The 25205-nt window shown below is 37.0% G+C and overlaps 1 protein-coding gene across 2 annotated transcripts in view; it reads left to right on the top strand.

Annotated features, from left to right (window-relative positions):
* Positions 1 to 252: 252 nt before the first annotated feature.
* LOC102786971 (dynein axonemal heavy chain 8-like) overlaps positions 253 to 25205 on the top strand; it is a 37125-nt gene continuing 12172 nt past the window's right edge. The window contains exons 1-57 of one of the 2 annotated variants that reach the window (XM_087832494.1): positions 253 to 461; positions 1610 to 1721; positions 1822 to 1956; positions 3093 to 3177; positions 3475 to 3626; positions 6971 to 7154; positions 7250 to 7413; positions 7639 to 7815; positions 8740 to 8853; positions 9445 to 9552; positions 9651 to 9752; positions 9860 to 10006; positions 10092 to 10289; positions 10488 to 10564; positions 10684 to 10783; positions 10867 to 10986; positions 11073 to 11208; positions 11300 to 11487; positions 11956 to 12036; positions 13281 to 13397; positions 13478 to 13594; positions 13777 to 13912; positions 14010 to 14116; positions 14196 to 14302; positions 14395 to 14473; positions 14608 to 14731; positions 15138 to 15304; positions 15401 to 15527; positions 15676 to 15911; positions 16181 to 16285; positions 16414 to 16527; positions 16619 to 16681; positions 16852 to 16952; positions 17089 to 17226; positions 17336 to 17576; positions 17683 to 17882; positions 18140 to 18293; positions 18387 to 18550; positions 18880 to 18982; positions 19313 to 19417; positions 19700 to 19861; positions 20585 to 20809; positions 20937 to 21109; positions 21197 to 21375; positions 21702 to 21889; positions 21972 to 22058; positions 22145 to 22252; positions 22330 to 22464; positions 22581 to 22742; positions 22824 to 23070; positions 23178 to 23419; positions 23526 to 23666; positions 23754 to 23985; positions 24077 to 24219; positions 24310 to 24444; positions 24542 to 24664; positions 24947 to 25160. In XM_087832494.1, the coding sequence (XP_087688620.1) occupies positions 1680 to 1721; positions 1822 to 1956; positions 3093 to 3177; positions 3475 to 3626; positions 6971 to 7154; positions 7250 to 7413; positions 7639 to 7815; positions 8740 to 8853; positions 9445 to 9552; positions 9651 to 9752; positions 9860 to 10006; positions 10092 to 10289; positions 10488 to 10564; positions 10684 to 10783; positions 10867 to 10986; positions 11073 to 11208; positions 11300 to 11487; positions 11956 to 12036; positions 13281 to 13397; positions 13478 to 13594; positions 13777 to 13912; positions 14010 to 14116; positions 14196 to 14302; positions 14395 to 14473; positions 14608 to 14731; positions 15138 to 15304; positions 15401 to 15527; positions 15676 to 15911; positions 16181 to 16285; positions 16414 to 16527; positions 16619 to 16681; positions 16852 to 16952; positions 17089 to 17226; positions 17336 to 17576; positions 17683 to 17882; positions 18140 to 18293; positions 18387 to 18550; positions 18880 to 18982; positions 19313 to 19417; positions 19700 to 19861; positions 20585 to 20809; positions 20937 to 21109; positions 21197 to 21375; positions 21702 to 21889; positions 21972 to 22058; positions 22145 to 22252; positions 22330 to 22464; positions 22581 to 22742; positions 22824 to 23070; positions 23178 to 23419; positions 23526 to 23666; positions 23754 to 23985; positions 24077 to 24219; positions 24310 to 24444; positions 24542 to 24664; positions 24947 to 25160 (8011 nt within the window). In that variant the 5' untranslated portion in view covers positions 253 to 461; positions 1610 to 1679. The remainder of the gene's footprint in view (positions 462 to 1609; positions 1722 to 1821; positions 1957 to 3092; positions 3178 to 3474; positions 3627 to 6970; positions 7155 to 7249; positions 7414 to 7638; positions 7816 to 8739; positions 8854 to 9444; positions 9553 to 9650; positions 9753 to 9859; positions 10007 to 10091; positions 10290 to 10487; positions 10565 to 10683; positions 10784 to 10866; positions 10987 to 11072; positions 11209 to 11299; positions 11488 to 11955; positions 12037 to 13280; positions 13398 to 13477; positions 13595 to 13776; positions 13913 to 14009; positions 14117 to 14195; positions 14303 to 14394; positions 14474 to 14607; positions 14732 to 15137; positions 15305 to 15400; positions 15528 to 15675; positions 15912 to 16180; positions 16286 to 16413; positions 16528 to 16618; positions 16682 to 16851; positions 16953 to 17088; positions 17227 to 17335; positions 17577 to 17682; positions 17883 to 18139; positions 18294 to 18386; positions 18551 to 18879; positions 18983 to 19312; positions 19418 to 19699; positions 19862 to 20584; positions 20810 to 20936; positions 21110 to 21196; positions 21376 to 21701; positions 21890 to 21971; positions 22059 to 22144; positions 22253 to 22329; positions 22465 to 22580; positions 22743 to 22823; positions 23071 to 23177; positions 23420 to 23525; positions 23667 to 23753; positions 23986 to 24076; positions 24220 to 24309; positions 24445 to 24541; positions 24665 to 24946; positions 25161 to 25205) is intronic. The other variant, XM_087832493.1, reaches the window with a different exon arrangement.

Below are 25205 nucleotides of genomic sequence, written 5' to 3' on the forward strand. Positions count from 1 at the left end.
GCCTGGTCCAAGATCAGTTGTTGTTTGAGTTATGTCGGTCGTGTTGGTGCGGGAACCACCCTGTAGAGGGTGGTAATAACAAATAAAGAGTGTAAAGTAATGACTGTCCTGTGAACGTTTATTTATCTGACGTGTTTCAAGAGGACAGTCAGCAATACGACTACAAGAAGTCCCCCCAAACTATGAAAAACGCTTTGTGTTTTACGTTTACTGTGAATATTAACATTTATAACGTGTGGTAACGGTTGGGCTCGTGACACCTCGTTTCAACTGTTGCGTTAACAGCAGGTATCAGTAACGGCTCATAACGACTGCAGGACTTGGAAGTGACTTCCACGATTGCAAAACGGGAAACAAAATACTATTTTTTACTTAAAACAAAACTGGCACAAACATGTGCCCAACAGAAAGCTACCATTTATCGAATGACCACGTTTTGGTAAGGGCAGAAAATATCAAAGGTTAGAATTATATAAGTAAGATATGACCTCGATAACAAGTCTCCAACTTGTAATAAATAATCCAGTTAGCTCGTTCAGATGGCAGTAAAGCTTAAAGACTAAAGAAAGAAGAACTTTTTATTAATTATATTATCCTCAGTGCCACTTTAATTGAAAACCAGTTCTGTTTTACTGATACAATTTTAATTAATACTTTGCTCAGCCCTAGACCATCACACTACCACCACCAAGTGTGCGTGATTTTCCTTTAATGGTCCTACATTAGTTTTATGGCAGATGTAATGAGACACAAACCTTCAGAAAAAAATATGTACTATATATTTTACAAGAGTCTTGTGGCTCTTCAGGAGGTTTTTTTCTGTTTGTTTCGTTTGTTTGTTTTTTTTTTGTTTGGTAAATGTGAGACAAGCCTTTGTGTTCTTGTGGTCAGCAGTGGTTTTTTCATTGAAACTCTTCTTTTTGTTCAGTGTCTTTGTTATTATTGACCCTGACCCTACCTGAAGCAAGTGAGGTCTTGAACTAATTTGCTGTGCCCGCCACTCCTTGAAAGGTTCCCCACTGTTCTAAGTTTTCTCCATTTGTGGATAATGAATCTCACTAAAGTGAAGAAGAAAAACAAAACAAAACAAAAACCTTAAAAATGGCTTTGTAACCCTTTTCACCCTTATCCCAACCCTTATTTTATCCTATTCTGTTGTGTTTTTCTTAACTTATACTGCTCTTAAACTTAAACGTACTCTCTGCTGTGAACAAAAAAAGTTTCCCACGTGTGGGACTAAAAGTGCTTTATCTTACCTCATCTTATCTTATCTTTGTCAGACAGAATCTTTTCAAGTGGTTTTTGATTCAAATGGTCTGACAGTAAGCAGGCCTGGAAGGGACTAGTGAAATTGACCTAAGCTTTCCACAAAATGAAGTTTGGATAGCTTTTTTTATTAATAAATTATACAATAATTTAAAAACTGCTTTGTATATTTACACGGGTTATCTTTGTCTAATATTAAAATTCTTTGATGGCCTGAAACATGAAAATGTGACAAATATGCAAAAAAAAAAGAGGAAGAGGCAAATACTTTTTCACTGTGTTCTACTTTGGAGTTAGTTAGTTATTCATTTTCATAACATTTCTTTTTTTTTTCCTCCTCCAGGCAGAATAAGTCAAAGAGTCACTGAGTTTTTCAAACATCAAGGAGGCGAGTACTCCTGCCAAACAATACGATGGAAGAAGTTAGCCAAAATACAAACGAGGCTGGATGTCAGGTAAATTGATAATGGCTTTAATGAAACCTTACTGACATCGACCACTTTTGTTGTCGGAGCAGTTACAATTACTACAATTAACATCTATTGTATTTCTCAGGCCAAATATAAGGAGGCAAGAGAAGAGCGAAAAAAGCTCCTCACCCCTGCACACAAGTATATCATTGACATCTTGGCTGAGAGACTGGCCCTATCGCCAACAGATGTAGAGGAGTTTATTTTAGATTCGTCTTCTGTGAGTTTTTCCCATATACTTTGACAAACTATGTTCAAAATTCTATCCGGATATACTTTTATTGCACTGGCAGTGTATTTAGGATGATTGATATACTGAAAAAAGAAGCCACTGTCAATCACTTTTCTGATGGTATTGCATGGCAGCAATCAGAGATTACTTTTCTGTGTTTATAATTCCATAATTTTTGATCCCGACACCACTGGCTGTATCCCCAAATAATACCAAAGCCTGCACCGTGTTTTACAGGATGTGGACACTCACCGTTGTACCGCTCTCCTGATTGCCGTAGATACTAACAACAGTTTTAATCATTTCATATTTATCATTCATCACTCTGTAAAACCTATTGCCACTGATTTTCAGAGCAGTTTTTGTGTAATTTTGCATACCTCAGCCTTTTCTTCCCTGTTTCCTTTAATTAAGAATAGCTTCTTGACAGCCATCCTTCTACTGATCCCATTTCTGTTGAGGCTTCAGTGAAAAATAGATAGATTAACTGAAGGACCAAGTTTTCAGTTAATAGTTCACTGAGAATCAAATAGGTGGTGCAAAAAAATATTTTATCCTTGTCAAACCTTGTCCAAAAATTATGTGTTTTTGGACAGGCTGATAATAACAAAATGTACAATTTTAAATCGGTTCTTTAAGTCGTCTAAGTCATCTATTATTTGTTAATAATAGACTGGTTAACTGGTTCATCCACTGAGTTAAGTCTTTTACCCTTTAGTGATTCACAGGTCAGGAATTAACAAACAAAGAAATAGTGTCTCGGAAAATGATCTGATGCAAGGACTTGACTAGAGAAGACAGTCAATGTCAACAGAAAAGCTTCGAAAAGACTTTCAGAAAGTCTGGAGAACTATTGCTCAAAGCAGCCTTAAAAAAATACATGAACATTTGGCTCCTTGGAAGCAAAATATCAAAAGCAAAAAATATCATAATCAGAAGTGTATATTTTGGCTGCTGCAAGTACAACTGGAACAAGCAAAAGTCAAAACATCTCATACATTTCACATGTTATATTGTCTATGTTGATATGGCAATTATGGTTTAAACACATCTGATATTATACAGTTACACATTTTTCAGTTCACAATTTTTTGTCTTTCTTTTTCTTTCTTTATCATGAATAGCTGGCTGCTTTTGATCATTTTTTTGCCAAAGGAGGTTGCAAAACCATTTCCTTTGTGTATCAAGAGTCTGCAGCGCCAGGACCAGGTTGGAATAAATCTCAACTCTAGTATTTGACTGTCACATGTTATCCTGCTTATTTTTTTTATTTCATACTAAGTAATACTGACCATTAATTTAAAACAAACTAGGATTACAGTATTTAACTTTTTTGATTATCAAGGCCAGTTATAATTGGAGTTTTTACCAAGTTCATGTGATAATTAATGATTTTATCCCTGTGCTGGTGAAATATCCCAGTTTTAGCAGAAAAAATTAAGATCTGTTTTATGTGTCATTTTCATTTTTTAATTTTCTTCCAAAATTATTTCTATTTTATTGCAGAGTGTGGTCGCTCATATCCTGGTGCTGCAAAAGGAGAAAAAACACTGAGGCTGTTTATGCCCGATTTGTCCCAAATATCCCTGACAGGTATTTGCTGCTACTTTATACGGACAAGAGAGGACATAGCTGTGAATTCTGAAAACGTACATGAGGTAAGAGGGTACTGAATTTGTATGGTGGTTTGTTTCTATAACTATTATATAATTAAAATATCAATATACAGTATCTCACAAAAGTGAGTACACTCCTCACATTTTTGTAAATATTTTATTGTATCTTTTCATGGGACAACATTAAAGATATGACGCTTTGATACAATGTAAAGTACTCGGTGTAAGGCTTGTATAAGAGTATACATTTGCTGTCACCTCAAAATAACTCAACATACAACCATTAATGTCTAAACCACTGGCAACTAAAGTGAGTACACCCCTTGGTGAAAATGTCCAAATTATGCCCAAAGTGTCAATATTTTGTGCGGCCATCATTATTTTCCAACACTGCTTTAACTCTGTTGGGAATGGAGATCACTAGAGCTTCACAGGGTACCACTGAAATCCTCTTCCACCCCTCCATGATGACATCATGGAGATGGGTGGATGTTATCATGTTCGAATACTGTCCTGTGGCTCAGTTTCTGAAGGGAGGGGATCATGTTCTGCTTCAGTATGTTGCAGTACATGCTGGCATTCATGGTTCCTTCAATTAGTTGTAGCTCCTCCGTGCAAGCAGCACTCATGCAGCTCCAAACAGTGACATCCCACCACCATGCTTGACTGTAGGCAAGACACACTTGTGTTTGTACTCCTCACCTGGTTGCCGCCACACATCCTTGACACCATGTGAACAAAATAAGTTGGTCTTGGTCTCATCAGATCACAATTACTGACTAATTGTCCTTAGTCTGCTTGTTTTCAGCAAACTGTTTGTGGGCTTTCTTGTTGTAGTACCAGAGTCAGCTTGTAGTCAGTTTTAATCAGTTTTGGGTTGCTTTTAATCTTCTTTACTTTGTTAGTTTTTTTTATTGTCTATTATATTGTCTGTTTTATTCACGTTTCAATATTTACCGATTTATTTGATCTTTTTTTTCATTCATTCATTTATTTTACTGTTAATTAATTTTCTCTGTCTGTTTAATGTATGGTTTTTAACTTTTATTACTGTTTTTTACTGGGAAGCACTTTGGTCAACCGTGTTGTTTTTAAAGTGCTTTATCAATAAAGTTGGATTGAACACCAAATTCAACACACCTTCCGATTTGCACCTGAGACCTTGTAACACTAACGAGTCACATGACACTAGGAAGGGAAAATGGCAAATTGGGCACAATTTGGACATTTTCACTTGGGGGTGTATTCACTTTTGTTGCCAGAGGTTTAGACAATAATGACTGTGTGTTGATTTAAAGGGGACAGGAAATTTACACTGTTGTACAAGCTGTACACTGACTACTTTACGTTATATCAAAGTATCATGTCTTCAATGCTGTCCCATGAAAAGATATAACAAAATATTTTTTAAAAATGTGAGCGGTGTGCTCACTTTTGTGAGATACTGTCTAATAATATTATGATTTCTGTTTTTATTTACATTTTACACATTGTCCAAACCATTTCAGAATCGGAATGGTATAAAAAAAAAACTAATATTTTTTTTATATACATTTAAACAAAATTTTACCATATAAAATCGTTATAAAAACATATCTAACAACCTAACAACCATATATATAATATAGATATATGATTTTATAACCATTCCAGTTCTAAAAAGGTTGGGGCAGTGTGTAAAATGTAAATTAAACAGAAATCATAATGTCATCAGTTTCATAAGCCCATACTTTATTCACAATAGAACATATAAAACATATCAAATAAAAGTCCCACTTACTTCCAAGCGCATGTCAGAATTTTCTTTATATGCTGAAAGAAAATGGTTTATCTGTGAAAAAAATCCCATTTAAACACACAATAAAGTGTTTTAAATTCAGAGGACAACAGTATGGTCAAGTTTTCATTGGACATACAGATATGATTTAGGATCTGGGTTGGAAATTATTTTTAAAACGCTAATTGTGCATTTTATATGTCTTTGTGTTCACTGCTCAGAAAAATAAAGGGAACACTTTTACAAAACATTGTAATTCCAAGTCAATCACACTTCTGTGAAATCAAACTGTCCACTTAGGAAGCAACATTTACTGACAATCAATTTCACATGCTGTTGTAGAAATGGAATAGACACCACGTGGAAATTATAGGCAATTAGCAAGACATCCCCAATAAAGGAGGGGTTCTGCAGGTGATGACCACAGACCCAACAGCAGGACCCCTATCTCCACCTTTGTGCATGGAGGAGCACGAGGAGCACTGCTAGAGCCCTAAAAAATGACCTCCAGCAAGCCACAAATGTGCATGTGTCTGCTCAAACAGTCAGAAACAGACTCCATTCGCAGTGGGCCACTAATGTGGGGTGGCATTTCTTTGGGGGGGGGGGGGGGGGGGGGGGCGTACAGCCCTCCATGTGCTCGCCTGACTGCCATTAGGTAGCGAGATGAAAACCTCAGACCCCTTGTGAGACCATATGCCGGTTTCTCCTAATGCAAGACAATGCTAGACCTCATGTGGATGTCAGAAGTTCCTGCAAGATGAAGGCACTGATGCTATGGACTGGCCCGCCCGTTCCCCAGACCTGAATCCAATTGAGCACATCTGGGACATCATGTCTCGCTCCATCTACCACAGAATGTCCAGGAGTTGGTGGATGCTTTAGTCCAGGTCTAGGAAGAGCTTCCTGAGGAGACCATCCGCCAGCTCATCAGGAGCATGCGCAGGCGTTGTAAGGAGATCATACACGCACGTGGAGGCCACACACACACTACTGAGCCTCATTTTGACTTGTTTTAAGAACATTACATCAAAGTTGGATCAGCCTGTTGTGTGTTTTTCAACTTTAATGTTGAGCGTGATCCAGACCTCCATGGGTTGTGAAATGTGATTTCCATTGATAATTTTTGTGTGATTTTTGAGCACATTCAACTACTAAAAAAAGTATTTAATAAGAATATTCCATTCATTCAGATCTGGGATGTCTTATCTTTGTGTTCCTTTTATTTTTTGAGCAGTTTATGTAAGATAAGATAAGGCTTTATTGATCCCATGGCGGGGAAATTCTTGAGTCTACATTATAATTCTTGTGTTCACATAATAAACATCACATAATAAACTTGTCACTTTTCAGCATTCCCTGCATTAGTTTAGGAAAAAGCTAATATGGTCTAACCCTCCTTCCATAACATATTTTTAAATCTTGAGGTCACATTTGACATCCAACCATTTCACTAACATTATAAAACAATCTGACGTCCACACCTATTTACAATGTAACTGTACAGCTGTTAGAAAATAAATCTGTTTAAAATACTTTGATTTATATCCCAGATGTTTTGGCTTTGGTTTTTATGACATTATGGGTGACTTGTCTCCATACTTTGTAGGAGATCTTTTTTTCAGTAGTTGATGCCAGAGACGGCCTCCTGAAAGGAATAAGGAACACTTACAACTTTCTACTGCCTGCTCTCGATGCACCACAAAACTGGGGCACTATAGAGTCCAGACATGGAGTAAAATGTAAAGAGAACTTAGTGTACACAATAAAACGCTGTCTTGACTCCTTAGAAGGTAAAAAAAATTGTTTCTTCAGAACAACATACTGTAGCTAAATGGCTGGTTTCAATAATTTAATAATTTTGTACTTTGTTATGTTTGTCCTGCAGAAATCCATATAAGCAACAAGTACATTGTTCATCTGACTACATTCACACATATTGACTTCTCTAAACTGGCCAGCCTAAATGATATGAAAACTGCAGCTGCCAACTGTGAGATGGTCCATCAACTGGAAAAAAATCTTTTGCAGTGGTGCAAGGAAATTGAGCAGGTTTGTTAAATCATTAAAACGCACAAGTGAAGTGCAGCCTATGAACCAGTGGCTTCAAGGAATACAGTTTACTGGCCAGAGATGATGACTTTATAAATGAATGGTATATATTTTGTTAGTATGAGAGAAAGGAAATGAAAGAAGAGACTGAAAAGGAAAAAAGGAAAAGAAAAACTTGCTGTAGAGTACTGACTGAATTAATGTAACCTTTTCGCTGTACATCAGGTCCTCATAGAGAGTGATCAGCTGAGAAAAGGAGCTGATTCAGAAGGGCCACTGAGTGACTTAGAGCACTGGAAAGGAATGTCTATAAGGTTCAACTCTATCATCACTCACATCAAAAGCCAAAAGTGCAAGACGGTGGTAATGGTGCTCCATATTAGCAGATCCAAAACTGTAAAGGTACTCATTCTCAGTGTCAGTCACACTATTATAGTATTTATTTTTATGTCCACTGTTTAATGTAAGATAATACTTGGCAGTATAATGTATGTACTGGTATACTGTAACAACATTATTTGTTGCACAATATAATTTTTTTAATTACCACACCTCTGATATACCTATTTCTAATCTTGTTCACGTGTGTCCAAAAATGCAAAGTCAGTCGCTCACTTCAAACATATGCTCAATGAATAAAACTCTTTCAATAAAAACCTGTGTTCTAAAATTAGCAAAGGTAAACATTTTATTGTAGGTTGGTGTCAGACAGCTCCTCCACACATAACAATGAAACAACAATGAACAGTGAAAGTGAGGCAAACACTAATAGGTGTTTTTCCTCACTAAAAAATAATTTGTGCTACACAGTTTTTAGTATTTTAGTATTTAGTTATTATTCTGTTTTTATGATGCCATTAGGCCCACTTATACAATAATAACTTTGGTATAACAATAACAATATCGAAATCTAAAAAAAAAACAAACCTTCAGACATATTGCATCTATAACACTGTGTATATAGATGCAATATGAAAAACTGAATCTATTTGATATATATAATAAAAATTACATGCAAATTATATAATAGTAAGATTATTCCTGAATGATCAGTAATTACTCATTTTCGCTGTTCTATGATGTATCATGGATCCATAAATGTGATTTGTGTATTTTTAATAATATTTTGCATCGTGACCATATAATTCAAGGGATATTGCCTCTATTTTATGTACAAAAAAAGTGTTAAAAATTTAACAATAATAATAATTATAATAAAATCAGAAATTTAAATTACTCTTTCAAACATTTAACAATTAACAAACATTTACAATAAATAACATATATTATTACCTTCATCACTGTCATAAACATGTACCTCTGTAGATGTGGCGGAAGCTGGATACTAGGATAACAAGGTGTGCCAATGAGGCAAAAGACAATGTGAAATTCCTGAACACACTGGAGAAAGTTCTTCAACCTCTCTACATCAGTGACCCGGTATGTACAGTCAACAATTCCTTTCCATTAAGAACTTGCAATTGTTAGAAGTTTTAGTATTAAATAAAGTTTTACCTCTGAGCCAAACCGTGTTTTTGTTGATGAACTGATGTTAAAGCACAAGCCAAGTATGAAAGCACCTATATCGCATACACAGCTATTTAAAGATATGTATATAAATTGTAAAGCATTCAGGCTGTAAACCAACAGTGTTGGGGGGGAAAGTATGGTCTTTTTTACCAAATGTAGGCAATAACAAACAAAAGCTATTGCTATGCATTGAATACAGGAGGTCTTTGACAGGTTTTAAAATAGTCTTTTATTTGCCCCAGACTACATCACAATAAAATGATCAAAAATTGCCTATTTACACTTAGAAACAACGCTAGTATTCAATTCATAGTCCATGTACTATTCATTAGTGACCATCTTACATACTGTTTTTTTTTTTTTAAATAAATATGGATAATAGCCTGTTAATAGTTTAATTTTTGTACAGTAAAGTTGTTCATTACAAACTTAAGAAATACAAATTATATCAGAGCAAACAATATATTATAAATAATGTGACTATACTTGGTGTCATTTCAGGTTACCATGATGAAAAATGTGCAAAATGTCATCAGTACTATTCACATGATTTTCAGAGTTTCACTGTACTACAACACGAGTGAAACTATATCTTCACTGTTCATCAAAGTAAGTTTACTTTGTTGGGTTTTTTCATTTCATTCAAAGAACAAACATTTAAGATCCAATTCCCTTTGTACAACATGTGATACTGAAAACTCTTCTAGGTCACAAATCAGATGGTTACAATGTGCAGATCGTACATTACTGACAATGGCAAACGTCTCATATGGGACCAAGATGCTGATAACATCATCACAAAAGTGCAGGTGACTGTTACACTGTGATTAGTACACATCAGTGTTATTAGATGTCTTAGAGGCATGACTGCAGCAGTACACAGTTTCTGCTGTTGTTAATCTTTTGTCTTTTGCAGCACTGTACCTCCTTGTACCAGGAATATAAGTCTTGTTTCCAGAAAACAAAGATGGAAACAATGGCTGCACCTGGAAAGAAGCCTTTTGAGGTTTCAGAGATGGAAATTTTTTTGAAGTTTTCCAACTTCTGCAAGCAGCTTGAAAAGGTACGGTCTATTTTAATTCCTAAAATATGTATGTCAGTCTTGTCATAATGCTTTGCCATATAACAGTAAGCATTATTTTTTCTAGATCACACAAATAATCACAGTGTTCAAGACATTTGAATCACTTAACAAGTCCAACATTGAGGGCATTGAGATTCTAGCCAGACAGTTCAACACTATAGCCATGAATCTGAAAAGAAAGCAGTATGATATGTTGGCTCCAAGGAGTGCTGAGTTTGAAGCAGATTTTGTCAAGTTTACAGAGCAAATCTGTTACATTGAGGTATGTATAGTTGTGTACTCATTATGCCTAAAACATGTAGCTGCTGTTTTCCTGTGCATTGTTTAAAACAGGAAGCATCATATGTATATATTACATATACACAAAACCACTAATCACAGACATCACTCATTAAGACATGGCCACAACTGAAACATGATAAAGTACTAATGAAGGTTACATTTGTTACCTTTTCTACAGAACCAGCTGCAGAATTTTATGAATTCATGCTTCTCACATGTGAAGACATCTGAGCGTGCCATTCACCTGATACAGCGGTAAGTGTCTATATATGATATTTTAAGCAATGTAATATATCATTGGAAATATTATATTAGAAATATAACATTAAATACTGTAATTATTTGTTATTACTTTGTTTTTTTTAAATTTGTAGTTTCCAGAGGCTAAACATTCCCTGCATTAACGCACACGTTCCCCATCTTTTGAGTCATATTCTTCAGCGTTATGTCTCAGAAGTAGAGCTTGTGAGAAAGGTACCTATTTTATTGTTATTTGCTAATGCCATTTAAAATAAAATATAAATGCACAGATTTTGTTTTACAAACTTCCTTTGCAGCACTATGGCAACCACAAAGAGAACCCTCCACTTGCTAGGGACATGCCTCCTGTGGCTGGACGAATTGGTTGGGCCAGGCACCTCTTCAAAAAAATAGAGGAACCCATGTTACACATAAAAGTAAAGCTAAATTTCTGTCAGCAAACATTTTAAAGCTACTAGCACTGAAAGATTTTAATGTTGCTTCACTCTGTCATCCTAAACAGGAAAACTCGGACATCCTGCTCAGTCCTCAGGGACGAAATGCAGTCAAAATGTACAATCAGACTGCAGCTTCGTTAGTAAAGTTTGAGTGTATTTACCACCAAGCATGGCTCGAGGAAGTATCGCAGATGAATCATGGTTGGCTTAAATTAAATATGCTGATAACCTTGATGGCACACCGTATCTGATTCTGTTAGTATGACTTTACTCTCTGTGTTATTCACAACAGTCTTAAATGTCGCACTGCTGGTTCGTCACCCAAAGACAGAAAAGCTAGTTATCAACTTTGATCCTAAAGTAACTGAGGTCATACGGGAGGCAAAGTGTTTGGTGAAGATGGATCTCCTGGTTCCAAAGCAAGCCTTACATCTTCTCAACATCGAAACAAAACTCAGTGCTGATCACCATCGATTACAGGCAAGTAATAACTCGTTTTTTCACAAAATGATTATTTAACTTTAAAATAAACTTTAAAATAACTTTATATTATAGCACGGTGGCACGGTGGTTAGCACTGTTTCCGCACAGCAAGAAGATCTTGAGTTCAATTCCACCATAAGGCCGGGGTCTTTCTGTGTGGAGTTTGCATGTTCTCCCCGTGTTTGCGTGGGTTCCCTCCGGGTACTCCGGCTTCCTCCCACCGTCCAAAGACATGCAGTTTGTGGGGATAGGTTAATTGATTAATCCAAATTGCCCGTGGGAGTGAATGTGAGCGCGAATGGTTGTCCGTCTCTGTGTGTTAACCCTGAGAGACTGGCAACCTGTCCAGGGTGTACCCAGCCTCTCGTCCTATAGCTGGGATAGGCTCCAGCGCCCCCCGTGACCCTGAAAAGGTTAAGCGGAAGCGAGTGGATGGATAAAACAACTTGTTGTCCTTTTTTATAGACAATTTTGGAAGATTATGAGTCCACTTGTGAGAAAATACCTGAAGACTTTTCCAGCTGGATGGCTTCAAAAATCAAAAATGTAAGTACATTACAGTAGATGGTGCATTTTGTGGAAGAAATGTCTCAGCTGTTAAACATTGTTAGTTAAGGGCAGTGTGAATATGTTTTCCACTGTTCAGGGTTCTAGACTAACTTTTTGCCACGGTTTCACTGGTGCACCTAACTTTTTTCTTAGGTCCACCCAAATTTTTCAACCGCATCGCTTAACACCGCAGTTTTCAGTTCACTTTTTTTTTAAATTGCTGTCCATACAGACAGTGTTGATTTTTGTAAATAATTAGCTAACAATCTTGTCAACACAAAGTTCTTTATTTGAGCACAGTTCTACAAGAAAGATAAGTTACTTAAAAAGTGCTGGTGCTTAAAGTGCTTCACTTAACTGAAATTTAAACTTAAAACATCTCAAGATATATTAAATAAAAAGGAAATATAAATTAATATCTGAACATCTGAACAGCTTGATATCTTATGGACTATTGTATGGACTTTTGCAGTCACAGGCCCTTGAGATGGCCAACTCCTGTAATTTGGCCTTTTTTCCCCCTTTTTCTTTCCGCACTCATGACAGTAAATGCAGTGCATCATGTTGTCAGATTTACTGTATCTTAGCCAGGGAAACTGGTCAAGCCACTTTCTTTGAAATGTATACACTTTCCCCCTTTTACTTTCAGTGGGCTCTGGCTCGGAGTCAATTGTATGTGGCTCATTATCTGATGCCGTCTCATGACCAGTGTTAGACATTACCCATTACCTGAGAGGTTGATGGCTCTATGTCAGAGCACTGGCTATGAATTTCAGACAGATCAGGCCTCAACTTAACGAAAAAGTTATCAATTGTTCTTTACATCTTTTCCCATTACCCACAACTCAATCCACTTCTATCAGGCCTAGGCTACTCACCTCTCTCTATCAGCCTGCACTTTCAAATGTACATACACGTAGGCCTACAGGAATATCTGGACCACGGCCAATCAGAGAGGTCCCTCCCTTGACTATCCCCGATTGGTTACGACCACGATATGGGCATGATGTGTGTCTCTTGTTGACCACACGGAGGCTTTCAGAGTTACGAAGATTTTTTTTTTACTCGAGCGACTGGTCGTACTGGTGAGACCTAGGCTTTCTTTAGTCGCACCATTGAGAAATTAGGTCTCAACCAAATTGGTCGCACTCTAGAGCCCTGCTGTTGCCATGCTTTTTAAAAAAAAATTATTTATGGCTGTTGCATCATAATAAGCTTTAATGTCTTTGGTAACTCGCAAGGTTGAATCTGCTCTTCAACGTGGGGCAGTGCTGTTCACCTGGTCATCCTTACTCCTGGACGAGTTCTTCCAAAGAGTTGACATGGCTTTGTATGAGCTCCAGCATCTTGTGAATAAGGTCTGTTTCTGTGTCATTCATTAAAATTTTCCTTATTGTGCATTTATAATAAGCAAGAACCACATTTCCTTCTTTTTCAGGTGCTAAATATTAACAAGTTACACATTGGTGATGTCCTTAAAGACATCTCAGAGACGGTGCTGATTGAGCTCTCAGATGATCCAACTTCAGTTCAGCATCTGATTGACCATAATAAGGTATGGCTACTCGTACCAAATCAAAACACAAATTTTAGATGTTTATCAACCGAAATCAAATTAATTAAATTCTTTACAATAATTTAACGATTATTCTGCTAAAGTCTTCTTCTCATTTTTAATTTGCCTTTACAAATAAGTTGTGCCTTATTCACCAAATACACATCTCAACCTCTTTTTAGAATCTTTGCAAAAAGTGGGCGAAGACATTGAATTACAAATGTAGTCATGTCAAAACAGCAATCGAAGAGCTGGACACTGTTTTAAGTGCTGTTTATGAACCAAAAGGCTACAAGACTGTTGAGGAACCTGTGTCAGGTGATGTCAAGGCAGAGTTTTAAGTGTTGAATACAAGTGAACGCAGCAATTAAGTATTTAAACGTATTTTTTGCGTTTCACACTTTCAACACTGTAGTCGGGAGGACCATGACCTTCGCAGGAGAGAGACACACGATTGCTCATGAGGATGAGAGAGGGACTGCAGAAAGTTCAATGAAAGACAAAAATACTAAATTCGAAAAGGTATATTTGTCTAACAACTGTAAAACACTTCTGCTATGTGCAGTTGACCGACTGATTTGCATACAAATCTTAATTTTAGGAGTTTAAGAAGCTTTATGAATCCTTCACTGCAAGGGTACTTGATGCAGTTCTCAAAACAACAAAGTTATCTCTGAACACCTTGAAAAAGAGGATTAGTTGTGCTATGTAAGTATATTTGTGTTAGTTGGTATGTGCTCAGTGCAGTATCATAAGTCAAAGAGAAAGAACTCTTTCATATTTTCATCAATATACTACAGAAGTTACAAGAAATCCAAGCCTCAACCTGTGATAGTTCCGCTAATAAAATCTGAAGTCCACCTGGATATACCCAACGTGGTGAGTTTCTACTTTTCTTTCAGTACATGTTCAAAGTGCAGTATTTGCATTGTAGGACAGAGAGATCTGGAATTCTTTGCAAGTTTTGTTGAACAGAAAATCTACTTTTGATATCTGATATTTGTCATTATCAGGTAATGATTCCCACTTTAGATGAAATCCAGCAGGCCATAAATCAACTAACTGACTCTGTGTTGGAAGTTAGCAAGAGCATTGCCTGGCAGTGGGAGTACACTTCTAATGAAAGGAAGAAAACAGGTAACTCACCATCAGTATGCACATACAGGAGCAAACACACTTGATGCACAAGTTCCAAGAATGACAGCTCCTAAATTAAAGACATCCTTTATTATGATTGAAGATTGTAAATATTAAGCTTATTGTGGGGACTGTGTAAGACATGAAGGTAGTACCTTTCAGAGGTGCCTCTAGCTTGCATTCTATCTGAAGGCCACTAGATGGTGATAGTTGTGGTTGCAAATGGACTTCTGGTCCAGTAGAAGTCTGTTTCCCTTTAAATACTTTCCTGCTGAATTTATGGGCTCACTCACCCATAAAATACCATTTACAAAAGTAAATGTTAAACTTTGAATGAAACTGTCAACTGCTAGCTGTTAGCACAATCGTTGGTTGTACTTTTGACTGTTTATTTGTGTTTCTGCAGAAAAAGATCATTTATTTAACTTTGTTGTGGAACACAAGGACATCAAAAAACTCGTGGGCATTCTGAAAACAGCAATCAACTCTCAGAAGGGACGAGCAGCCAATGTTCTGAAACAGTTCAATACTTTCAGAGCGATCTGGGAAGAGGACAAAAACGCAAAAGTCAAAGTTAGTTGTCTTTGATTTTCTTTCACCATGACATGTTCCTTGTTGTTTTCATATAGTTATATTATTATCATATCCCTTCTCTTAATTTCTACAAAGGAATTCATGGCAAGCAACCCATCCTTGATCCACATTACATCTGAACTCCAACACTATGACTCAGTTGAGCAAGAAATTCAAGCTATCAAGCCTGTTATTGCTTTTGAATCTGTTCAGTTAACAACAGGTAATTTTTATTTGTGAGGACCAGGATTGAATTCCATTCTGCTACCACTGGATAATTGGATATTTAGTGTGTTTTATTACACATGTCACATGTAGGCGGTTATTAGTTTGAGAACTGGAGGACTAATGCTAAGTTCCTTTATATACAGGTTCACTGAAAAAGGCCCTAACAGATGAGACAAAAGCCTGGAAGAAACTAATTTGCAAATACCTGAAGGAGAGGTACAAGAAGAAAATGACTGACACACACACACATTTGAACAACTACCTTATCCAGCTATCACATCCTGTGGCTAATCTGGAAGATGTACGCTGTACTATGGGGGCCCTGTCTACGCTTCGAGAAGCTGAAATACAGACTGACATGACACTGATTTCCATTGAGGTATCAGTTGCTTAAGTGTATTGTGTAACTGCAGATATTTCAAAGGACTGGCAATAGCACTACACAATAAACAAAGTGATATGAACTGCTGCAGAGTACCAGTAACAACATTAAATAAAGCCCAGAAATTTTTAGTGAAAGACATTTTGAGGATGTAATTTTAACTGTATCTAACTATCTACTGTTACTACTGTTAGTTATAAATGAGAGGCCTGCGTGTTCAGAATGAGCTAAATGTTGAACATTTAAATATAAGAATGTATTTACAGGAAGCATATGACATTTTGACAAAATATGAAGCAGAAGAGACCAAAAGAGAAGTAGAAGAAGTGTACAGTCTGAGAGACTCATTCACAATGCTCCAGTCTAAAGCTGTAAGTATTATCATGACATTAATGCATATTTTGTTTGATGACTTTTTTTTAAAAATAAATGTGATCTTGTGTGTTGTAAATGTGATAAGCTGTGATCTTGATTTTATTTTTGATATTGACTTGCGCAGAGATCGGTGCAATATGAGCTTGTTCGTATGCAACCCAAGTTCAAACGAGACCTTCTCGAGAGCGTGGCTATCTTCCAAAAAGATGTTGACACTTATATGGAACAGTTTGATTCTGTGAGTAATCTTAAAAACTGTGTGCAGGTGGTTTTCAATAAATCAGCGTATTCATATTAACCTATTCTTCATTTTATGTCTCGTTTTTCAGGAAGGCCCCTTGGTTGAAGGATTAGCTCCACAAGAAGCCAGCCGCATGCTTCAGATCTATCAGGTGACGTTGTTAAATCGTTTAACAGTTTCAATTCTTTCAGTGTGTGAAAATCTATAATCATTCACATAAGTTAGAGGTAAATGATTACTAGATAAGAGAGAGCTGATAGGGCAAGAAAACATAACATAACAAACAGTCTTGCGAGATTTAATTGTATGTTTTGTTTGCAGGCTAGATTTGAAGAGCTTTGGAAAAACTTCACCACATATACTTCTGGACAGCAGCTTCTTGGCTTACCAGTTACAGAATACAACTGTCTACACAAGAAAAGGTACATCAGCAAAAAAAATCAAACCTTGTTCTGTGCTAGAATAACTTTTGCATCTCTATTAATACTATGCTAAGTGTTAACATCTATCACATTATAAAATATATTCAAACATTATGCTTCCTAATGCTTCCTTTAGAAAAGAGCTTGATCTGCTTCAAAAACTCTATGGCCTGTATGATGCAGTGATGAACAAGATTAGTGGGTACTATAAGATACTGTGGATACAAGTGGATATTGAAAAGATCAATGGCGAACTTATGGATTTTCAGAACAGGTTGAGTATATCTGTTATTATAACTTACAGACCTAAAAATTTGTTGTGTAGTGAATGTTTTTTTTAAGAGGATTCATTTTAACAAAAGTTTATTATCCAATTTTTATAGGTGTCGGAAGCTACCCAAAGCACTAAAGGACTGGCAAGCCTTTCTTGATCTAAAAAAGACCATTGATGATTTTAATGATTCGTGTCCTCTTCTTGAAATGATGGCAAACAAGTCTATGAAACGGAGACACTGGGACCGTATTGCACAAGTGACTGGACACCATTTTGAGGTGGAGTCCAGTACGTTTATACTTGAGAACATCATGGAGGCGCCTTTGTTGACGTACAAGGACGACATTGAGGTGTGCTGGCAGATTTGACATTTATAATCTACTTCAATTTCAAGCTTATAGATTTGATTTGCTCATGTGTATGCACCATCCCAAGTTTGGCTTTTTGTATTTGTAGGACATTTGCATATCAGCTGTAAAGGAGAAGGATATTGAGGCCAAATTATCACAAGTAAAAGAGCTGTGGTCTGCTCAGACCCTGAGCTTGATGACATTTAAGAATAGAGGAGAACTGATGCTGAAAGGAGCAGAAACATCCGAGATTCTCACCAACTTGGAGGACAGTTTGATGGTGCTAGGTTCACTGCTGAGCAACAGGTAGAACAGAATAAACCCCGGCTTACAATTTTGTAACAGATTTTTATAAACTTGATCTCCTAGAAACATTGATACTTTGGAGTAATAAAAGGGCAAGACTGCAAGACCTACCTAACTTAACAAATCATTCAGCCCAGAAAAATTAGAAGTGACAAAGATTAGTTTGGGTGTAATCATTCAAGATGTGAAATATCCACACATATTCCCATTTCTGCAATGTCTTAAAGAACTTAACAAGCTTTGTCTGCTTTGTACAGGTACAGTACCTTCCATAAAGCAGAGATCCAAGATTGGGTCTTCAAGCTTTCAACATCATCTGAGGTCATTGAACAGTGGGTTATAGTGCAAAACTTGTGGGTCTATTTGGAGGCTGTGTTTGTTGGGGGCGACATTGCCAAAGATCTGCCACAGGTACAGTTCATTAATTCTGCCCTGTGTCCTGAAAATAACAATTTTGAAAGCATCCTTAAGTAAATGCTAACATAAAAATGTTTCCGTTTGCAGGAAGCAAATCGATTTCAGAATATTGACAAGTCTTGGACTGAAATCATGCGGCGAGCACAAAAGGTCCCAAATGCTGTGGAGTGCTGTGTAGGTGATCCCTCTCTGAGAGAAAAGCTTCCGGATCTTCAGAAACAACTAGAGCTCTGTCAGAAATCTCTTGCAGGGTAATTTTTTTGGCACCATCCTTGTTTTAGTTTGCATCTTTCTGTTGGTTGCAACAGTTTAAGAGTAAAGAGTAGCTCAGTCTTTAAATTTTTTTTACATGACATTATTTAACTATTTAGTTAATTAGCTTTTTACTCAAGCACTTTTTATGCAGTATAATTACTCCAGGTTTTATCTTCCCCTCCTTTTCTTCCCCTTTTTGTCCTTTTGTCACCCACAGATGCTTTGCAATAAAAAGAAAGGCATTGAATAAATGGGCCCCATAATTATAACAATACTTGTACTACTTCAATGTGTACACTGCAGATGATATGATCTTGTTTCACAGGTATCTTGAGAAAAAGAGACTCTTGTTTCCACGGTTCTTCTTTGTGTCTGATCCTGCCCTTTTGGAAATCCTTGGACAAGCCAGTGATTCTCACACAATTCAGGTCAGAACATTCACTGCCACTGTAAGAAACTTAAATTTAAATAAAAAAGTATAAAACAATGTAATTATACTGCTACTGCAAAAGGCCTAATTTGTTTGTCTGCGTTGATATGTTAAAAACTCATGTTAGCAAATAAGAAATACAATTTAAATTTGGAGTTTTCATGGGCAAAGAATGAGACGATCAGGATAGAAATATTAAGAAAATGGTTTGTGTATTGAAATCTGATTTCTTGGGTTTTGTTTATTTTTTTCTCTCTCTTTTTTTTCTTTTGGGTTTTTGATTTTGGGTAAAATAGCAAAAATAATTGTAGATGCATTTGTTTTTCAGGCACATCTTCTTGGAGTGTTTGACAACGTAAAAGAAGCTGAGTTTCACACAACAGAATATGACAAGATCATAGCTGTTATTTCACAAGAAGGGGAGAAACTGCCGGTATTTAATGCTATTTGCATTTTCAGTTTAGAGCTGTAATACAACTATATGTTGAATTGCATTTGTTACGTTTAGTGCAAATAACTTTTGCAAGCGGTCAACAGAGTCAAATTCAAATTAAAGTTAAATTTATATCAGATTGCTATTTTCTACAGACAAGTGTAGGGTACAATAAATAGATATTCAAACAGAATAAGGTTCAATTGAGGCTGACAGCAAATATTTTTCCAATTTTTATCACAGGTGTGGTACAACATAGCAAATGTGTTTCTGTGTTTTCAGCTAGAGAGTCCTGTAATGGCTCAGGGAGAAGTTGAGATCTGGCTTAGGAAGCTTTTGGTGCAACAACAGGCTTCACTGCACTCTGTTATCAGAGCTGCAGATCTAGAGCTAGACGATGAGGAGTTTGATCTTCTTGCTTTTCTCAACAAATTTCAAGCACAGGTAGGAAAACTGAATTGTGGCTGTTAGTAAAATCTTTTTCATGAGTTTTTAAAATATTTTGTTCATTTAAGTGTAACAGAGATTTTTTTTTCTTCCATCTGTAATACCAACCACCATTTAGTAGTGTTTAAAGGGATTCAAGATTTTAAAGATTTGAGACGTTACTCTCTATAAGATTAAACTATCCAGCAACATGACTGTTTGTTTTCATGTCACATTTCCTTCTTTCCTTTATCAGTGGCAGAGGCAGCTTAACAGATCTCATGGTTCTTTTTCATTCTTTTTCCAACGTTTGTAAAATAACAAGTTTGGATATCTTTGACAGTAGTAAATGGTAAATGGACTGGTTCTTATATAGCGCTTTTCTACTCATCTGAGCACTCAAAGCGCTTTACACAACTTGTGCATTCACCCATTCAGACCCATTCGCACAAGCACATCTTTCTAAGTGCTTTCTAGATAACATTCACACACATTCATACTCCGATGGATGCATCGGAAAGCAATTTGGGGTTAGTATCTTGCCCAAGGATATTTGGCATGCAGACTAGGGGAAGCCAGGAATCGAACCACCAACCTTCCGATCAGTAGATGACCTGCTCTACCACCTGAGCTACAGCCACCCCATAGTACCTTTCATGTAGCATCATATTTCTACCACTTTACCTGTATGTACTATACATGACGCATCTTTTCATGTATTGTTTGATTTGTACTTTTTAGGTGGGCTTGCTGGGAATCCAAATGATTTGGACAAGAGATGCAGAGAAGGCCCTGCACCAAACAGAAGATGACAAGCACATCATGCCTCTTACCCAAAAGAAATTACTGAGTCTGCTCACTACACTCATCAAGCAAACAACCTATGACCTCAGCAAATTTGACAGAGTCAAATATGAGACACTTGTCACAATTCATGTGCACCAGACTGATATATTTAATGACCTAGTAAGTTTTTGGTTTTTTTGGTTTTTTTGGATAAATGCTACTTGTCCACATCAACTATCACAGATAACTTTTTATTATTAAACTGTTATGGTCAACCATTCCTCTTCATGTCCTGCTTTTTCCTCAGGTGAAAAAGCGTATAAAATCTGTAGGCGACTTCGAATGGCTGAAGCAGAGCAGATTTTACTTCAGGGGCTACCTGGATAAGGTCATTGTGTCTATTACTAATGTTGACTTCATTTATCAGAATGAGTTTCTAGGCTGTACTGATCGTCTGGTCATCACTCCACTGACAGACAGGCAAGTAAATAATGAGATTTTGTTAATTACTTTTTATATAGATTTAAGTACTAAGGTACATCCATTAACCCCTTCTTGTTTACCTAGGTGCTACATCACACTAGCCCAAGCTCTAGGTATGAGTATGGGAGGAGCCCCTGCAGGACCGGCTGGAACTGGGAAAACTGAAACTACCAAAGACATGGGTCGCTGTCTTGGCAAGTATGTTGTAGTGTTCAACTGCTCTGACCAGATGGACTTCAGAGGACTTGGAAGGATTTATAAAGGTATCCTAAGCAATTAATCAAATTATCAGATATCTTAGAAAATTTATTGTGTAGCATTTTCAGTGGGAGAAACATTTCATCTCTCACCCAAGTGACTTCCTTGGTCTTGACATCCAGGTGAACTGAATCAACTTTTCTTACCTGGATTAATGAGCAAAACACTCAGATTTCATTTTATCTTATGCTGCTCATAGAAAGATTTTGGTTTTAGGTTCAAATCTACGCGGGTCTTCAGTTGTGTGTGCATGTTTTGTTACTCAGATTTTCCAGCTTCTTTTCACATTCCAAAAATATGCACATTTGGTAAATTGTTCATTCTTTTTCAGGCCTCGCACAGTCAGGGTCCTGGGGTTGTTTTGATGAGTTCAACAGAATCGACCTGCCAGTGCTCTCTGTTGCTGCTCAGCAGATCTATATAGTTCTGACGGCACGCAAGAACCAGAGGAGCACATTCATTTTTACTGATGGAGACACTGTGGATCTGAATCCAGAGTTTGGCCTGTTTATCACTATGGTAAGATACAGGATTTATATGTTTACTAGGCAGCAGATGTTTAGTATGAATATAGTAAAACATGTTGTCACTCAATACATAGAACCCCGGATATGCCGGTCGTCAGGAACTTCCTGAAAATTTAAAAGTGCAATTCAGGACGGTTTCTATGATGGTGCCAGACAGACAGGTGGGTAAAGGTTAGTTTTGTTAAGGAGAAATATTATCTTTTTTGTTTAACTTCTAACCATTTGTTTTCACTATTGCCTTTGACAGATCATCATGAGAGTTAAGCTAGCCAGTTGTGGATTCAATGACAACATCATCTTAGCCCAGAAGTTTTTTGTTCTTTATAAACTGTGTGAAGAACAACTTACAAAACAGGTAATAATCATGTGGCCAGTTTAGTTCCTATAATAAGTCATTATTAACCCTCTAAAGCTAAGCTCTTGCTTTGTTAGGTCCACTATGACTTTGGCCTGAGGAACATCCTGTCCGTGTTACGAACACTTGGGGCTGCTAAAAGAGCACGGCCTGATGACACAGAGTCCAGCATTGTCATGAGAGTGCTGCGTGACATGAATCTGTCTAAACTGGTATGACGCAAACCTAGTCAAATATTTGACAGTAATATATTGCATATATATACTGTATATATATATAATGTGTGTGTGTGTGTGTGTGTGTGTGTGTGTGTGTGTGTGTGTTTCAGGTGGACGAGGATGAGCCACTTTTCCTCAGTCTCATCAATGACCTGTTCCCTGGTATCCAGCTGGATAGTAGCACATATGCTGAACTTCAGGCAGCTGTTGCCCATCAAGTGCAGTCAGCCGGTATAATCAACCATCCTCCCTGGAATCTCAAGCTTGTTCAGGTACCATCTGCGTGTTTATCTGCTGTTGTTATTTGGATTTTCTTTGGAAAACACTCTTTCTTACTGATACATCACTATCAGCTTTATGAGACTTCACGAGTGCGGCATGGGCTGATGACTTTAGGACCAAGTGGAGCTGGGAAGACCACAGTCATCAACATTCTCATGCGAGCTATGACTGAATGTGGATCCCCGCATAGGGAGATGCGCATGAACCCCAAAGCAATCACTGCTGCGCAGATGTTTGGCCGTCTTGATGCAGCCACCAATGATTGGACAGATGGGATATTTTCCACACTATGGAGGAGGACACTCAAAGCTAAGAAAGGTTTATGATACAATATTTAATGAATATTCGCACACACAGATATATATATATATATATATATATATATATATATAATTTTTCATTTCTTTAAAATGTGAACACTTCAGGGGAGTTCATATGGATTGTGCTTGATGGTCCTGTCGACGCCATATGGATTGAGAATCTTAATTCTGTGTTGGATGATAACAAAACACTGACCTTGGCTAATGGTGACCGCATCACAATGTCACCATGTTGCAAGTTGGTGTTTGAGGTGCACAACATGGATAATGCCTCCCCTGCTACAGTGTCCCGGGTGGGTATGGTCTTCATGAGCTCATCAGCTCTCAGTTGGAAACCCATACTCAGGGTAGGCTTGTTTTTTGAAATTTTCCATTCAAAGACTGTTTGGAGAAAAGAATCAGTGCTGCTGTTACAATACTGTATTCAGATGGAATGTGGCCTTTATGTTTTAGGGATGGGCTAACAAGCGCAACGCAAAGGAGGCAGAAAGTATTTTAAGTTTATATGACAAGATATTTGAGGATGCTTACTTGTACATGAAGCGGAACCTTAAACCCAAAATGGAGCTTTTGGAGTGTAACTATATCATGCAGGTATGTATTCTGACAAATGAGAAGAAATTGATGATGCTTCTAAATTAATTAGAAATATTGAATTGTCTCACTATGTTCCACCTTCAGTCTGTGAATCTGCTGGAAGGCCTCCTCCCAACCAAGGAGACAGGAGGCTTTGCTGGTAGCAAACACCTTGAGCGTCTCTTTGCCTTCTGTCTGATGTGGAGCCTTGGAGCCATTTTGGAGTTAGATGATAGAGACAAACTAGAGACTTACATCAGAGGTCATGAAAGCAATATTGATGTTCCTCCAACACAGCCAGGGGAAACTATGTTTGAGTACATGATTGGCACAAATGGTAAAAACATTTTATACAGTACATAAAACCCCTATGCTGTCTTTTGCATTTTGAAATTGAATTACTATAAGAGCTTCATCTTTTATTTCAGGTGATTGGTGTCATTGGAACAACCATGTGGGTGATTATATCTATCCAACTGACCATTTGCCTGACTACACTTCTATTCTTGTTCCCAATGTGGATAACACAAGAACCTCTTTCTTGCTGGATACCATTGCTAAACAACACAAGGTCTCCTTTAAGATATGAATATTAAATAAAAGAGCATATGATTATCCTTGGTATGTACTTCTGTTACAGTTAAATTTTGTGTATAAATAGGCTGTGCTGCTCATTGGAGAACAAGGAACTGCTAAAACTGTGATGATAAAAAGCTGCACAAAAAAATATGATCCTGAGACAGACCTATCAAAGACGCTGAACTTCTCATCTGCAACAGAACCACTAATGTTTCAGGTAAAATGTAACCTATAAAATGTTCTTTATATTTATCTTTAACAAATTCTATATGGCTTTTTGTTAGTAAAAGCTTTTTATATACATACATATACAGCGAACAGTGGAAAGTTACATTGAGAAAAGAATTGGCAGCACCTATGGACCCCCAGGAGGACGCAGGATGACAGTCTTTATTGATGATATAAACATGCCAGTTGTCAATGAATGGGGAGATCAGGTATTTATATATACATGTATTATATATATATATATTTATTTTACAAAATACACAAAACAGCAAATATACTGTTTACTATTTCATGTGGCTTCCAGTCTTAGTAAAGTTTGATTTAGACTTCTCTGGGAAATCTACATCATAACTTAGGACATAACCAAAAACACCTAAATGCATAAATGCATTTTTAGAAGGTGCATGTCAGGTTATGTGGAAGGTTACGGTGTAGATTTTCCACTGAACAGTAATTCAGGCATAACTCCTTTATATAACTTTCCAAACCAGATCACCAATGAGATAGTTCGACAGATGATGGAAATGAGTGGCATGTACAGTCTGGACAAACCAGGAGACTTCTCCACTATTGAAGATGTGCAGATACTTGCTGCCATGATTCACCCTGGTGGTGGGAGAAATGACATCCCTCAAAGACTCAAGAGGCAGTTTACTGTCTTTAACTGTACTCTGCCATCAAATACTTCAATTGATAAGATCTTTGGTAAGTACCTCAAAATTTGTTTCCCCTCATTACTAGTTGTATCAC

This window comes from Neolamprologus brichardi, chromosome 18 (genome assembly GCF_056152115.1).
Source record: "Neolamprologus brichardi isolate AB-2024 chromosome 18, ASM5615211v1, whole genome shotgun sequence".
Taxonomy (NCBI): Eukaryota; Metazoa; Chordata; class Actinopteri; order Cichliformes; family Cichlidae; genus Neolamprologus; species Neolamprologus brichardi.